Raw genomic sequence first — 15,190 nt, forward strand, 5'->3', positions numbered from 1 at the left:
TGTGAGAAAGAAAAGGCTACAGGGAAATGTGGGAGAATCCAGAGGCAGCAGACACTCAATGGTATTGGTATATTATTGTCCCTTGTACCGAGGTACAGTGAAAAAATTGTCTGAAACTTGTGAAAAAATGAGCCATACAGCACATAAACAGGCCCTTTGGTTACTGAACCCAACCCACCATCAAGCACCCACTTAGAGGTGGCAGTGCCACAGCTGGCAGCTGCTGCCTGACAGTACCAACGACCTGGTTTCAATCCCGAGCTCAGTGTGGAGTTGCCATGTTCTCCCTGTGACAGAGTGGGTTTCCTCCTACATCCCAAAATGCACGTGGAATGGCAGGTTGATTGGCCACTAAGTTGCCACTGGTGCATAGTTACATGGCAGAATCCAGGGGAGATGATGTGAATACATAGAGAATAGGTTACTGTGAGAATTAGTGGGGAATGGGATTGCTTCGTGAGCCAGCAATGGCCTTCTCCCATATCATAAGGAAATATTCCGAGTTTCACCCACATTTATGACATTAGTTTGGAAGGTTCCTTGGAAAGTTTCAAATGGTACAGCTCTGATCAGAAACCAGCTGCATGTATTACAGTATTTGAACCCAACATTTCTAATCAACTAATTTTCAATTAGACCCACTCGTTCTCGTGAATTCTGCCTGCTACATCCAGATGTCCATGCATATCAAAATAAAAGCAAATCAGTAATACTCCTCCACTACATCTCAATAGGAAGAGTACTGTACAGAACATAATCACTTTCTGTACATGTATCTTATATACTGACACCCTTCAGTCTCTTACCTTATTCCATTTATCATTTATGCTCTGTGAGGTAATGGAGGTGTATGGATTTACACCAGAGAGTTTAATATCGTAAGACTGAGCAATTTTCATCATTTCGTTGTGGATGCCCAGAATTGCTTCTCGCTCTTTATCAGCATCCGGCAATGTTGCTTTGAATTGTTCATGTGCTGCAATGAGACCCTGCAGAAATCAGAGAGAGCAAACCAATTAGAATAAATAAGTAGCTTTCAATCCATTTTTATAACTGCATTGCCACACTATTCCACATGTCGTTCTCAAACTGTACCTGAATCTCCTCAGTAGTATGGACAATAAACATATCTTGCAGGTCTTCCATTGCACCCTCCATCCAGTTGTTGAAAGGTGCAGCTCTTTTAGCATATTCCAGATATAACTGATCAATTGTTTCCTGCAGCTTTTCAGTCCTCTGTTAAGACAAAGTTTTTGGAAAAGGCTCATTTCGGAATCAGTACTCAAATACACAAGGATCTAGCCATCCATGCACTCATAAGCACCAAAATGAAGGGTATCAAACAGGACGAGTTTAGCTAAGAAATTCTGGCTGGAACTTGGAGATTACTATTTTGCAGTAATATCACTATATCAGAAAGAACTCGGCCATAATTGCCTGGTCCTCGTGCAGCCAAGTGAAACACATTTAGAGTTCTTAATTTTGCACATTTTGTAGCTTATACTAGCAGTTACTGTTTAATTCTTTCAAAACATGCATCTTAGACTAAATAGTTTCAGACATTAACACATCCTTTATTCAAACACTAAGTATTTGCTCAATCTGTATTGTTGATGTAAACCTCGGCAAGTTCCCAAATCTTTGTTGTGCTAGATAGACCAATGTATTGATGGAAAGCAAGTTGACTTGTCTAGGCACTGAGGTCATGGTTCACTTGAGTGCACCATGATCTTAAATACATTTTCATCAGACCATAGTTAAAAGCAATCCCATTACAGAAACTATAACTATCAGGGAGTAGAGGCGCAGAGACCAAAAAGTGCAAACTTGAAGCTGGTCTGATACAAGTCCAACTCAGCTGGATTGGTACAAAATTACCTCAGTATCCCCATAGGGAGGAGGAAAGTGGATCAATCATATTCCATTTCTGAATATCAAGAACTTAATGGAAACCAATAATAAATGAAAGAATTGAATACAGATTCTGAGTTTGGATATCAATAACTTAGACATATGAACACAGAATGCAATAGACAGTGCACATCATTTAGGAAGAGGTATCAAATTCTTAAGCATTTTGTTTGCTCAGAATTATTTATCTGAAAGAGGTACACACTTTTATGCCCTGGTCTGAATACTTCAGTGCTGGCGAACTGAATTCCAAGCAAAAATATTTTCCCATTAACATTAAATAACGATTATGTAGGAAATCTGGGATTGAAATTCTTACTGTGATTGTCGATGTGGATAAATCCAACACACAATAAAAGTCAGCAGTTCAAGTCTCACCTCCAAGGCATCCCTCCTGTTCTGTGTTAAAGAGCCCAGAGTGTCCCAATGGTCACAAATACTCTGGCAGCGAGCATTTACATTGGGAGAGTCATAATAATCCAGATCACTGCAGAAGGCAAATGAAAGGTTTAAAAAAATCTGAGCTGGACCACCACAAGATTCAGGATATTTCACATCACAAACATTTGCATACATGATTCAACTTGCAGGAAATATTCACTTTTTTTCTACTCATTACAACATAACAATTGTTTGCAAATTTCTGACTGTAGAAAGATCCAAACAATAATGGCATTAGTTACAAAATCTGGCCTTTAATGTTGAATAGCAGCATGGTTGGTACAAACAATCATATTATTGTACATACTTGAGCTCTTGTGCGATGGCAGCGATCTGCTCCACTCTGTCTTGGTGTGCTGCCAGATCACTCTCAAATGCTTCGTGTTTCTTGAGCAAGGCTTTGATGTCAGCCAGTGCAGCAGTTTCATAGTCTTTCTGTGTCAACATTGCTTCTTTATCTACAGGATAATGAGGCAAGAGTTAACTTCACATTTCCATCCAAGCTTTAAGAAATGACACAGGTTAAGTGTCAGCTGTGGCTCAGTTGGTAGAACACTTTCTCAAATCCGAAGTTCTGGGTTCAAATCCCATTAGAGACTTGAGCATAAAAAGCTAAGCTGGCAGCCCAGTGAAGGAGTGCTGTATTGTCAGAAGTGTCATCTTTTGGATGAGAGAGTAACACAAGGCCCAGTCTGCTCAAAGGGTAGAGGGAAACAACCACATGGCACTATTTCTAAAAGAGCATCCTCAGCAATATTCCATCACATTGTAGATTGATTGGATAGTCACAAACACTATTTCTGCTGTTCACATGCCCAGTAACATGACCCTGGAAGTTAGCAAAAGATGATTGCTTTGATGATGATATTCTATTAAATAGAGCAAAATTTCAGAGGTGAAACAACTTCAGATATGGAGGTATTGAGGACAAATTTCAAATTTGAGGCCGTTCTTCATCTTTGCTCTATTATAACAGTGTAATAGCTCTACCACACATTTAACTTGTATTGTGAAGTCATAGACACAGTCCTTAAATGTGTATCTTGGGAGAGTGCCAAGCACAGTTGTAAATTATTAGCGCTCGTAGGTGATCACCATTACAACTTGAAGCTACGAATTAAGATGCACAGGAGTTTCTGTACAACACCACATGAAGTGACCAAGTATGAACTTTTCCCAAGCAGTATTATTGTGTTTAAATTTTGTATCCACTTTTCAGCTTAGCATCTTTTAATATGACCAAATTGGTCATGCTTTGGCACAACCACAACACCCATATCCTGTCACAATGCATCAGTCTGAAGCATAGTCTGCAATTGTGGTGAACCTGGGCTGCAAGCCCCAGATGGAGCCACCTAGGATTATTACTAAAGCCTCAGACCCATTGTAGGGGTAAAGTTAGTTCAAAAGTCTGCAAAATAAAAGCAGACTTGGCATTCCAGCTGTAGGTCTGCTAGTAAGGTACAACTCCTTAAAAGGAGCAGCTGATGATGCTATTCCTTTTTTGTTGAGAGAGGGAGGGTCATACTTACCAAGTCAAGCTCTCATTTAAAATGGTGGAAACCACTGGTCTAAAATACAAGAAACAATTAAGCAGTACTGGTGTAGGTCACAATAACTTTCCCTTCCTCCCCATCGGGTCAAATGGCCAGCGAAACAAGAATCAATTTTAAGAAAATTACATTAGCTTTCTGACATTTCTGGATAACTATTTTGTCTGTACATTGAATTATCTCGGCAAAAAATTAGCCATGGCAGCCAGCAAATTGGAACAGGAATTAAATGCTTTTTCCCCAGCATCAAAATGTCTACTTGCACACGTCTATGTTGAATCCATAAACCAATTCAAACATTAAAACCGTTTTGCTGAGATGATTCAATGTACAGACAAAATAGGATACTTCATGTGTGTGTCATCATGCTGTGAATGTCAAGATGCACAAAGTATTGGGCATCTCAGAATCTTCTATCCTGTTCAAACATCTAATCCAAATTAAACTCACTAGGTGTTGCCCAAGTGGATACTGTAAGGTGAAAAATATAGCTAATTTTTATTTTAAATCACTTTTTCTTCTTTTCTCCCTCAAATTGAATAATATCAGCAGTTCCATTTTGTTTTAAAATTTGGAATAAAACTATAAAGTTATGGGCTTTCTTTTTATGCAAGAGATAGATTCCCTGGAGCATAGGAGGCTGAAGGGTGACCTTATAGAGGTTTACAAAATCATGAGGGGCATAGATAAGATGGATTGACAGTTTTTGTCCCCAGGGTAGGAGAGTCTAAAACTAGAGGGCATAGGTTGAAGGTGAGAGGGAAAAAAACATTAATGGGTATTCTGAGGGGCAAGGTTTTCTGCAGAGGGTGGTGCGTATATGGAATGAGCTGCCAGAGGAAGTGGGAGAGGCAGGTACAATTGAAACTTTTAAAAGTCATTGGGACAGATACATGGATAGAAAAGGCTTAGAGGGATATTGTCCAAATACAAGCAAATGGGACTATTTACAGAAGGCACGTTGGTCAGCATGGACAATTTGGGCTGAAGGGCCCGTTTCTGTGTTGTATGACTACAACTGAGGGAGAGAAAGAGAAAGGAAGAGTTTCACTGGCATTCGAGCCAAACCTTGTCAGAAAACAACAAATACACAAGAGCTGAAGCACCTCAAGGTTAATAAGCATCTGTTAGTTCAATTTCTTAACATCTGGCAACAAGCTTAGAGGAATTCTTCAGCCAATGTCAATATGCTACATCTTAATTTTTTTTTACATTTCCTAGGAAGGCAACTAAGCAGTATATTCAGTGGATTTAAAATTCCCCGACCCAGAATTTGCATTCAACAAAAAAGGTACTTATCGACCTACACAAAAAAAAGTTGGAAATCTCTTGTGAATCTCCCTTCATCCAACATCAGTTGCTTTAAATCACTAGTTCTTTCGGTGGTGGTGGGGGGGGAAATCTCTGATATCCAGCAACAGCAATTTCATTAAATTAGCCAAGCAGCCAATCTGACAGCATGCCAGAAAAACTACCCATTTGACCAATTTCTTGAAGTATTTTAGAGCCCAAAATAAAGACTGGATTAAGAATCTGAATCTTAAGCATGAAACTACTAAATCAAACTTTAAACAAACAAATAGAAGTTTTGAAATTAAATGAGGATTGACACATGAACCAGCTTTGAAGTCAGATGTCATTAAACAATAACAGCAACAGTTACTGTCAGACTCTCAGCTAAAATTCATATAATGGGACAAAATTTTCAGTGGTTTTACGGCAATAATTATGTTGTCAATTTAATATTTTCCATGATTGTAACAGAGAAGGCTGTGAAAAAGGGCATCACTGCCAGAACCTCGTGCTTAATTGTACTATGAATGATCTCCAGAAGTTTACTGTCAGATTTTCAACTGTTATAATAAGGCATTAGCAACCTCAACTTTAACTGCAAATCCCTGGCCACCATTTTAGAATGTGTAGTCTTGTAGCTAGAAATAAAATTCAAATGAAATTTGAATTATGAAAACAGGTTGAGTGAACTCGGCCTTTTCTCCTTGGAGCGACGGAGGATGACAGGTGATAGAGGTGTATAAGATGATGAGAGGCATTGATCGTGTGGATAGTCAAAGGCTTTTTCCCAGGGCTGAAATGGTGCCACAAGAGGACATAGGTTTAAGGTGCTGGGGAGTAGGTACAGAGGAGATGTCAGGGGTAAGTTTTTTTTTTACTCAGAGTGGTGAGTGCATGGAATGGGCTGCCGGCAATGGTGGTGGAGGCGGATACGATAGGGTCTTTTAAGAGACTTTTGGATAAGTACATGGAGCTGAGAAAAATAGAGGACTATGGGTAAGCTAGTAATTTCTAAGGTAGGGACATGTTCGGCACAGCTTTGTGGGCCGAAGGGCCTGAATTGTGCTGTAGGTTTTCTATGTTTCTATGAAATTAACTCTGAAGGAAGATCCCAGCTAATATTCCTGTCTTCTGGATATGCCCTAACTAGCAGGTGCCGACTCTTCACACTGACAGTTCCATATTTTCCTATGACACAGTATGCCATTTGGCCCATCAGGTTTATGCAAGTTCTCAGAGCAAGTCCATTCCACCCCACCCCCCCGCCAAATAAAATGTTCCTTTAACCTATTCTCCCCTTCATCCCCCCCCCCCCCCCCACCCACACAGCCCCCTCACACACACACAGAGAAATTTATAGTGGCCAACTGACCTACTCACCAGCATGTCTTTAGGCTGTGGGAGAAAGCCATAAGCACCTATGGGAAACCAGCTACTAGCTAGTCACTAAATCCCTCTGCACCTACTATTTATTAAGTCACATGTTTTGTTGAGCTCAATGCAACAAAGTTCTGTCCACTTTTCGCCTGATTATGTCCAGATGTGGTTATCAGGAGATTGGTTAAAGAAAAACTTTAATTGGAAGCTACTACAAGCAGAGAAGTGGAAGGCAAATCTTCAAGGGGAGGTTTAATCTTGCTGAGGCAATTAAAGAACAGTTATCTTTGGTGAGATAGACGCTGAAGTGGAAGAACCCGAATGCTCAACAGGCATGTCAACAGAGAATCGAGCGATGAGTGCAAAGTTTTGAAATAAATGCACTTAGGATTGGGATGCCAATGCAGGCACCCACAGACTTGGAGACAGGGTAAGTATGGAAGAGAGTCAATGGATTATTGGAAGCAGTTAAACAAAATGATAAACAAAGGCTATAAAATGAGAACAGTTAGAGAATGAGAACAAACAAACGGAAGTAAAGTTGCAAAATGCAGAGCTGCAAGACATACAGCTTAGGAAATGCCTGGAGGGCAGGCTAAGCATTTCGCAACTTTTACACTCCTTTGTGTTCTTTTCTCTAACCTCCCTCAATAACCCATTAAATGGATGAACTTGTCTACCAATTTATCAGACCTGGCCCAGAGATATTCCCTTTATTCTATCGATCATTCCCCCACCCTCTAGACAACTTAAATCCAACTTGGAGACAAGGAACTGCTGCAGATGCTGGAATCTGAAGCAATACACAAAAAGTGCTAGAGGAACTCAGCAGGTCAGGCAGTTTTGGGCAGAGACTCTTCATCAGAACTGGAAGGAAGAGGGCAGAAGCCAGAATAGAAGGTAGGCGGAGGAGCACACACAGGCAGGTGATAGGCGAGTTCAGGTGAGAGGGGGAGGGGGCGGAAGAGGTAATAAACTGAGAGGTGATAGGTAGAAGAGGCCAAGGCTGAAGAAGAGGGAATCTGGTAGGAGAGGGCAGTGGACCATGGAATGAAGGAGGGGAAGAGGTGGGCAGGTCATCAAGGCGGGGGAAGGGAGCCACAGCCACTATTTCCCTCCATAGATGCTGCCTGACCTACTGAGTTCCTCCAGCACTTTGTGTATTGCTTGAATCCAACTTGCTTCCTTCCAGTTCTAATAAAGGGGTCAACTGCTTCTCTTTCCAGAATGCTGCCCGACCTACTGAGTTTCCTATTTCAGATTTCCAGCATCTGCATTTTTTTTTCGCGTTTTACCAAAACTGCAGCTGATTTAATATCTGTAGTATTGAATCTGTAGTATTTCCCAAAGTCACCAGGCTTATAGGAATGCAAAGTGATAATTTTTGATCTGTGTAAAATTTGGAGACATCATTGCAAAGCGGTCATTTATAGGCTGGAACAAAGAGACAACAAAAATTCTATCACGTTAGGGCAATCTCTGACAAGCTGCAATAACTAGTGATAAATATATACAAAAAACCACCATTAATCTGCCCAGCAGTAAAGGGTGCCAAGAATCTACCATCGCTACCTGGTCAAGCATTGGGATAATTCCCAAAACATGAAAGCAACGAATTTCCAGTCTGTTTCTTATGCACATTAACTTAACAGTAATATCAGATAAAGCATTATTGGTCAACTTTCCTCAAATTTTGTTCACTTGTTACCATGGAAATCTCAATTTGCATTAATCAGTTGTGCCATTTCAGTATTTACAGCACTCATGACAACATCAGGAACTGTCACATCGTTAATTACAGTGTTTATTGTTCGGTAGCAGGGACTGTTTCAAAGTGAACAACTGCTGGACAGTTTTGATATGGGGCCTATTGCAAATCTTACTGAGAGGAAAACAAGACTTAGGCTCCATATGTCAGTTAACGTTGTTACCGAATGCGACTAAAAGGTTTACCCACAACAAAAATGTGCACACCCAGATGGCTCGCAGCAAAATCTTCAGTTTAAGCTGTCAATTTCACATTTTCAGTTGGTAGACAAATAGCTTTTGATTAATACCAGGTGATCATTTTAAACTTGGAGAAACATTACCTTTGGTCCAATCTTCATGGATGGTGGCTTTCTGTCTGAATTTTTCTGCCAAATGATCAAGTCTTTCAGCCTCCTGATCTCATTCAGTAGCCATTCCTCATAACCCTTTTCAAGCCTGTTCCAGACCTTGCCATGCATTGTTAATGTCCTAGACGCAACAAAAAGATTACATTACTCCACAGAAACCTAACGGGAATGGAACATTTTCAGAATTATTTGCACAGGTATTATCAAATTTAAAAAAAAATCAGAATTTAAATACAGATCCACAAGACAAAAGAGACTTCCTTCAGGAAATGTTAACATAGTTTGAGTAATCTGATACAGGACATATGGCAAATTAATGGGTTTGGGAAGAACTTGTCATTATGGACTCTTGTTCCTAAATCTGTCCACCAATAGAGGTTGTGTCACCAATTGTTTGGGTTTGTTGCAGGTGAACTGATAGCCATAATTAGTGAACAATTTCATTTTTGTCACTTCAAGCATTGATGCATCAAATGAGATGATCCTGTATCTCTTCTCCAGCAATTTATCCAATTGTATACCCTGTCGCCCAAAGCATTTCACAGAATTAAAATTGCCTGAAGTATTTGATACTTGTGAATCAGGTAGCCATGTCATGCATATCAAGATCACACAACGCGGGAGAAAACTGGCTGTTTCCAAACATTTCTTTTGCAACAGACAGTGGGATGTACCTCTACCCTCACGCCCCATTCCTCACTAATAAACGCTAGATGAAAATGTTTCCAGAAAATTGTTTCTACAATTGAGCACGTCCAATGCCTTCAAACAAAACATACCAACTCCTAACTTCACCACACCACCAGAGTAGGCACCATTGCACTAACTTGAAAATGCTCATTTTTTTTAAAATGTTGTTTGCTAAGAGAAAAATGTGGCTAGGATGACAGATTAATTCTTGCTTTAGTGCCATTAGAGCAGTTAAATAGGGATTTATTTTATCTTATTCAAATATTTTTTAAAAATTGTATTGGACCAGAAAAGTCAACACCAGAAAACAGCAGGTACAGAGATTTTTGGGGGGTGGGGGGGGATGGTGGAGAAGAGAGAGGAGGGGTGGCGTTGGTGCAGGGGAAACTGGGGTCCAAGTAGAAATGTCTTTTTCACAAGTTAAATTAGCAATTTGTTTTAAAAAGTAAGAATAGTCCAGCATCTATCCTTGTCAAATTCAATCGCCAACTTCCCATGGCCGATTGTTAATTTTAATGCTTTTTAAATGTTGTTTTGGAAGTATTTCCTCTATAAAAGGGAAGAAATTAACCACAATTCAGTCCTGATGTGAACACCAATGCACTGAGTCTCACACCAAGTCTTTCATTATATAAACACCATTCCAGTTTGAAAGTTTAGGGGGGGATAAAAGTTGGTGTTGAGTATAAACGCAGCATGAAGTGGTTTTCAATGGGGAACTCCCAAATAACAATAAAGTGCACCAAGTAAATGGTGCATGTCAAGCAAAAACAATTACTTCAACTTTCGCAACAATACAAAGAACTATTCACTTTTGGATAGTTTCTTGTGCAAAAAAATCCAAAAATACTTTTGGCACAGATGTAAATGACTGCCTAACACAACACCAGTGCCAAGCAATGACCTCTCCAACTGGTGCATCTAATCATCTACACTTGACATTCAAATGGCAATACCAACACCAAGTTTCCACTCTTAATTGCCTGGGAGTTGCTATTGACTAGAAGCAATAATAGTCACATAAATACAATAGCTATAAGAGGTATCCTACTGCAAAGTGACTCAGTTACTGATTCCCCAAAGTCTTCCACCTACAAAGGCATAAATCTTGGCGAGATGAATACTCTCCACGTTCTTGGATAAGTACAACCCCAACAATAGAAGCTTGACATCTCACAACAGCTATCCACTTCCTTCACCAACAGACATGGTGAACTCAGCATTCCACACCATCTTCCTACCAATTCCCTTTCAACTGGAACCATCAAAAATAACAGCTGAATTATGCTTTTCAATTGTAATGTCACAGGATTCAACTGCTATAAATGAAAAAAAGACCCTTACTTCAAAGCACATAGCATCTCACCAAGACAACTCCAACACCACAACCCTCCCCAAGCTGCAATCTCTACCAAGAACACACAAGGGAACACCACCATCCACAGAACCCTCAGTAATTCAGCATTTTAACATTGGAATATCTCAATTTCTCTAGTCACCACCAGTCCTAAATCCTGGAATTCGTCAAGCATTAGTGTGGAATGCCATTAACACTTTCTCAAGGGCAATTAGAGAAAGGCAATAAACCCACAAAATGAATGAAAAGTTACCGGTGTAAAGTATGAAAACCAATGGTGTTATAATTGATTCTCACTGGGGAACACAATATACCTCACGAATGACCAAAGATCAGAGAAGACACTGTCACATACCGACTAAATAGCAAGCTCCCAGATTATTCTCCATAAATACCAGGTTAACAAATTTCAACTAGGAAGCTATAGAATGTGTTCTGACTGAAAATATATATTTTACACAGGAAAAACAATTATTTCAATAGGGTATCAAAATACAAGCAGGTCCTGTGGAATTACAAGCCAGTGTGCAGCTGAGTGAAGGGGAAATTAAATGCTTGCAGTTAGATAGAGGAGGTGAGAGGAATAGGATAATGAAAACTGAGGACTAAATTGTACCGAGTTTATGCAAGTCAGAAAGCATAATTTTCCAATTTCAACTGAACTCAAATGAGGCAATGGATTAAGAGTGAAGTATTCCTTACCGAGACCATTTTCCCTTCAGAGGGCATGAATGCTGGCCGATTGCTGAGGCGGAGTTTGGTCTGGAGGGTGTTGAAGTTGATCTCAAGCTGGCACTTCTCTTGTACTTTGGGAGGTTTGTGGACACGCCGGTAATCGCGGAAGTCTTCTAGTTTTTGTTGCATAGCTTGCATTGTTTTCTCAGGTTCTCTGTTCTCAAGCCAGGGTTTGGTTTGGCGAATCCATTCCAATAACTGGAAACAGGAAACAACAGAAAATGGAAATAGTGATCATCATAAAATTCTTAATAATTCAGAAAGTGCTTTTAAAACCAACAATCTCCTGTTGAAAAGGTACACACAAGTACTCCCCATTGTTTACTAAAATTTATAGCAATACCAAAACTGCAACCATTAACACCAACTTGAAACAGTGAAAACTGCTGTTCACTTCCCCCAGCAATATGCCATAGTGGTGAACATTCCACCTCACCTTCCTTCCAAAATTCCTTCACCTGTGTAACCCCGTTTTAAAGAAACAGTTGAAATATACACTTTCCAAGGTTTTCAACTGCAATGCCAATGATAGCCCTTTAATGGGATCTACTGTTATAAATCGGGAAAACCTTGGCCACTTCTCTTATTAGGATACAAGCTTCAATTATTACAGAACTACAAATCAAAGGCTTGGGCTCAAATCTCACAGGAGCTGGAGAATTTAAATTCAATCAAATAAAATAAATTAGCATCAAGAATGGTGATCACTAAGTTTTCTTTTAAAAAAAAATCACATCCTTCGGGGAAAGGAAATGCATTATCCTTAGCTGGTCTGGCATATGTGACTCCCTGTGGTTTAACTTTTTTTTAAAGTTCTCTGAAATGGACATGAATCCAGTTTAACTTGCTGGCAAATGCAGTCATGAAAGAGAAAAGGGTACTAAAGTACCAGTAAAAGATTTGTTGAAAAACGAAGTCAGGATTTTGTGGTTTTAGCATTAGTTTCCAGAACTCAAAAATATTACTTATTTATGCCTCACAAACATTGGGTTTCATTCAAATTCCTTTTAGTCTTCTAATCTAATGTGGATATAAGCCTAGCTTGTCCAAATTTTGTGTCATGTAACAGTGTAACCATTCCAGGTTTTGGTCTAATAAATTTCTCTAAACTGCTTCTAATATATTTTACATCCTTAAGGAGACACATACCCCAAAAGTAGTTTTGGCAATGACCTGCCTAAGTGAAGCACAACCTCCCTTCTTTCATATTCAATTCTCCCAGCAATAAACAATTGTTTTCCAATTGCATGCTTATCTGCATAATCTTTTGCACTAGGACATACAGGTCACTTTGCATCTCAGAGCTGTGCGAATCTTACCATTCAGATAATGCTTTTTATTCCTGTCAAAATAGGAAATCACACACTTTCCCACATATACTTTATTTGCCAAATATTTACCTACTCACTGGCCATCTACATCCCTCTTCATAACTTACTTCCCAACACAGCTTTTTCCTCAGAAAATTAAGCAACCATATATTCACTTTCCAAAATCAATTATAAAAAGTTGAGTCTCCATCACCAATCCTGCAACATGCCATTTACTACATCTTGCCAACCAAGACCCATTTGTGCATTCTTTTATATTAGTGAGCCAATTTTCTATCCTCACTATTGATGGAAAACCAACTATTGCACATCCACTAGTTTCCCTTCACCCACAACACATTTCAAACTACACCAATAAATTGGTCAAAAACAATTTCCCTTTCACAAAACTATACTGACTTTGCCCAATTACCTTCAATTTGTATATGCCCTACTGTCATTAATATCTGTCATAGCTACAGTTTTCCCCACTATTAAGCTAAGGTACAAACAGTTTCCTAAATTGTTTCTCTTTTGAACAGAGAAATAAATTTTCTATTCTCCAATCTAATGAAACCTTCCCCAAATCTAGGGAATTTTGTATACAATTTTAAGAATTTCTCATCATGAATATGCACTGTTGTATAGGTTAAGTTATGGAAATTTCCAAATCAAAGCAAGCAGTCCTCAATAATCAAAAAGTTTCCTAATGGAAATTATAGAGTTCCAGGAGGAGTTCTCAGAATTACATCTTCCTAGAATTTGCAAGAGGTTTTATTATATTAATGATTTTTAAAAAATATTAACTCAGATCTGTGTCAGCCAGCATTTACTGTTCATCCCTAATTGCCCCCGAACTTAGTGGCTTACCACAGGTCATTTAAGAGAGGCACTTACGTCAACCACATCGGTGGATTTGGAGTCAAGTGCGGGTTGGCCCTGGTAAGGAAGGCAGATTTCCTCCCCTGAAGTATATTCATGAACAGGTTTTTATAACATTCTGCTAGTAACTGTGTTTCTTTTAAAACCCAGTTTCCAGGTAACCAAATTTAAATTCCACAGTGCCATGATGGAATTTGAACTAGGGTCTCTTGAGTTGGCCCAACTCTCCAGATTACCTGTGTGGTAGTTTAAGTGCTACACAGAACATGAATACAAAAATTTCCATCTCCTTCCCATTTAATCAAAAAGGTTCTACAAATACATCTGTAAAATTGTAAATTATTAACAGTCAAATGTCTTTTTCTTCTTAAGAAGGGCCTACTGATGGTACTGAGAAGCAGCACAGGGAACTAATAAGGTCATACAAAATCCAAAAATGGCTCGTATATCATCTCCTGCATAATGTGGAGCTCAGTAACTTTGAACACACACTAATGATGATCAGCAAAAATGACAGTTCAGCTGTCTTTTTGTTCCATAAATCCACAACACAAATGAGCTAACTGGTGAAACTGTGTTATGCTTCTGCCAGTCTTTTAATTGGCTGATTCGTAAAAAGCCTCTTGACGGTTCAAACCCAAAAACTAATCCACAAAATGTGGTCAGTTATTATTAAGAAATTTAAGACTACTAACTACTTGAATTTGTTTTTGGCTTGGTTACAATTTGATGACAATACTTAAAATGTATTAAATAGTTTTTAAATAAAAATGCATTCCTGTAGAATGTAGTCACTGCAAGTCATTCAATTATTTTTCTTAAAGTACAGCACTTGTGTGAAATACATACATCACTCGCCAACTTTTCATAATCTTCCATAAGATGTTCATTCTCTTGATTAACTGCCAGAACTTTGCAGATCCTATTGGCTGCAGTCTCAGCCTATCGTGAACAGATACATGGTTAGAAGTGCCAGAACATTTAAAATTTGTGGGAAAAAATAAGCAAAGCTTAAAAAGAATCAGATTTGTGAAGTTGTTAGAGCACAATATTAAAATGTAGCTATTAAAGCTTTATAAAAATTACCTTTCAATTTCAAGAGCAAACATCTCAAATAATATTGCCACTCTACAGATTATGTAGAAGAGTTAATGTTCACAATGAACTCAGCTCAGATTAAACTTCAAAAAAATGACTTCAGTGTCATTTAAGCAGACAGATAGATTCAAGTGACAAAATGAGTGATTTGAAAATGGAAGTAAATAAACAGGGTTTAGCTGTAACTGAAGGACCAGATATGCCCTAAAGGTTTCTGCCTCATCTCGAGAAGAAAGACTGGCAATGATGAATTCTGGCTACAGAAATACAAACATGCATCATTACAACCAGTGTTACCTTAGAAATGCCACACACCTGACCCACTTCTAATTAACATGAGCAACACGATAGCATGCTAATGCAGCACTCAATTTAATACAACCAGATCAAGATATTGAAGAAAACATGCCAATTGATGTTCCATTT

General features: G+C 38.9%; 1 protein-coding gene across 1 annotated transcript in view; it reads right to left on the bottom strand.

The window, feature by feature from the left end:
- Positions 1-15,190, bottom strand: part of LOC127586326 (alpha-actinin-1-like) — an 86,457-nt gene that overhangs the window by 19,061 nt on the left and 52,206 nt on the right. The window contains 9 exon segments of the mRNA XM_052044173.1: positions 807-989; positions 1,096-1,236; positions 2,290-2,398; positions 2,660-2,810; positions 8,666-8,734; positions 8,737-8,779; positions 8,781-8,813; positions 11,442-11,672; positions 14,516-14,608. Coding sequence (XP_051900133.1) covers positions 807-989; positions 1,096-1,236; positions 2,290-2,398; positions 2,660-2,810; positions 8,666-8,734; positions 8,737-8,779; positions 8,781-8,813; positions 11,442-11,672; positions 14,516-14,608 — 1,053 coding nt within the window.

Source organism: Pristis pectinata, chromosome 35 (assembly GCF_009764475.1).
Source record: "Pristis pectinata isolate sPriPec2 chromosome 35, sPriPec2.1.pri, whole genome shotgun sequence".
NCBI lineage: Eukaryota > Metazoa > Chordata > Chondrichthyes > Rhinopristiformes > Pristidae > Pristis > Pristis pectinata.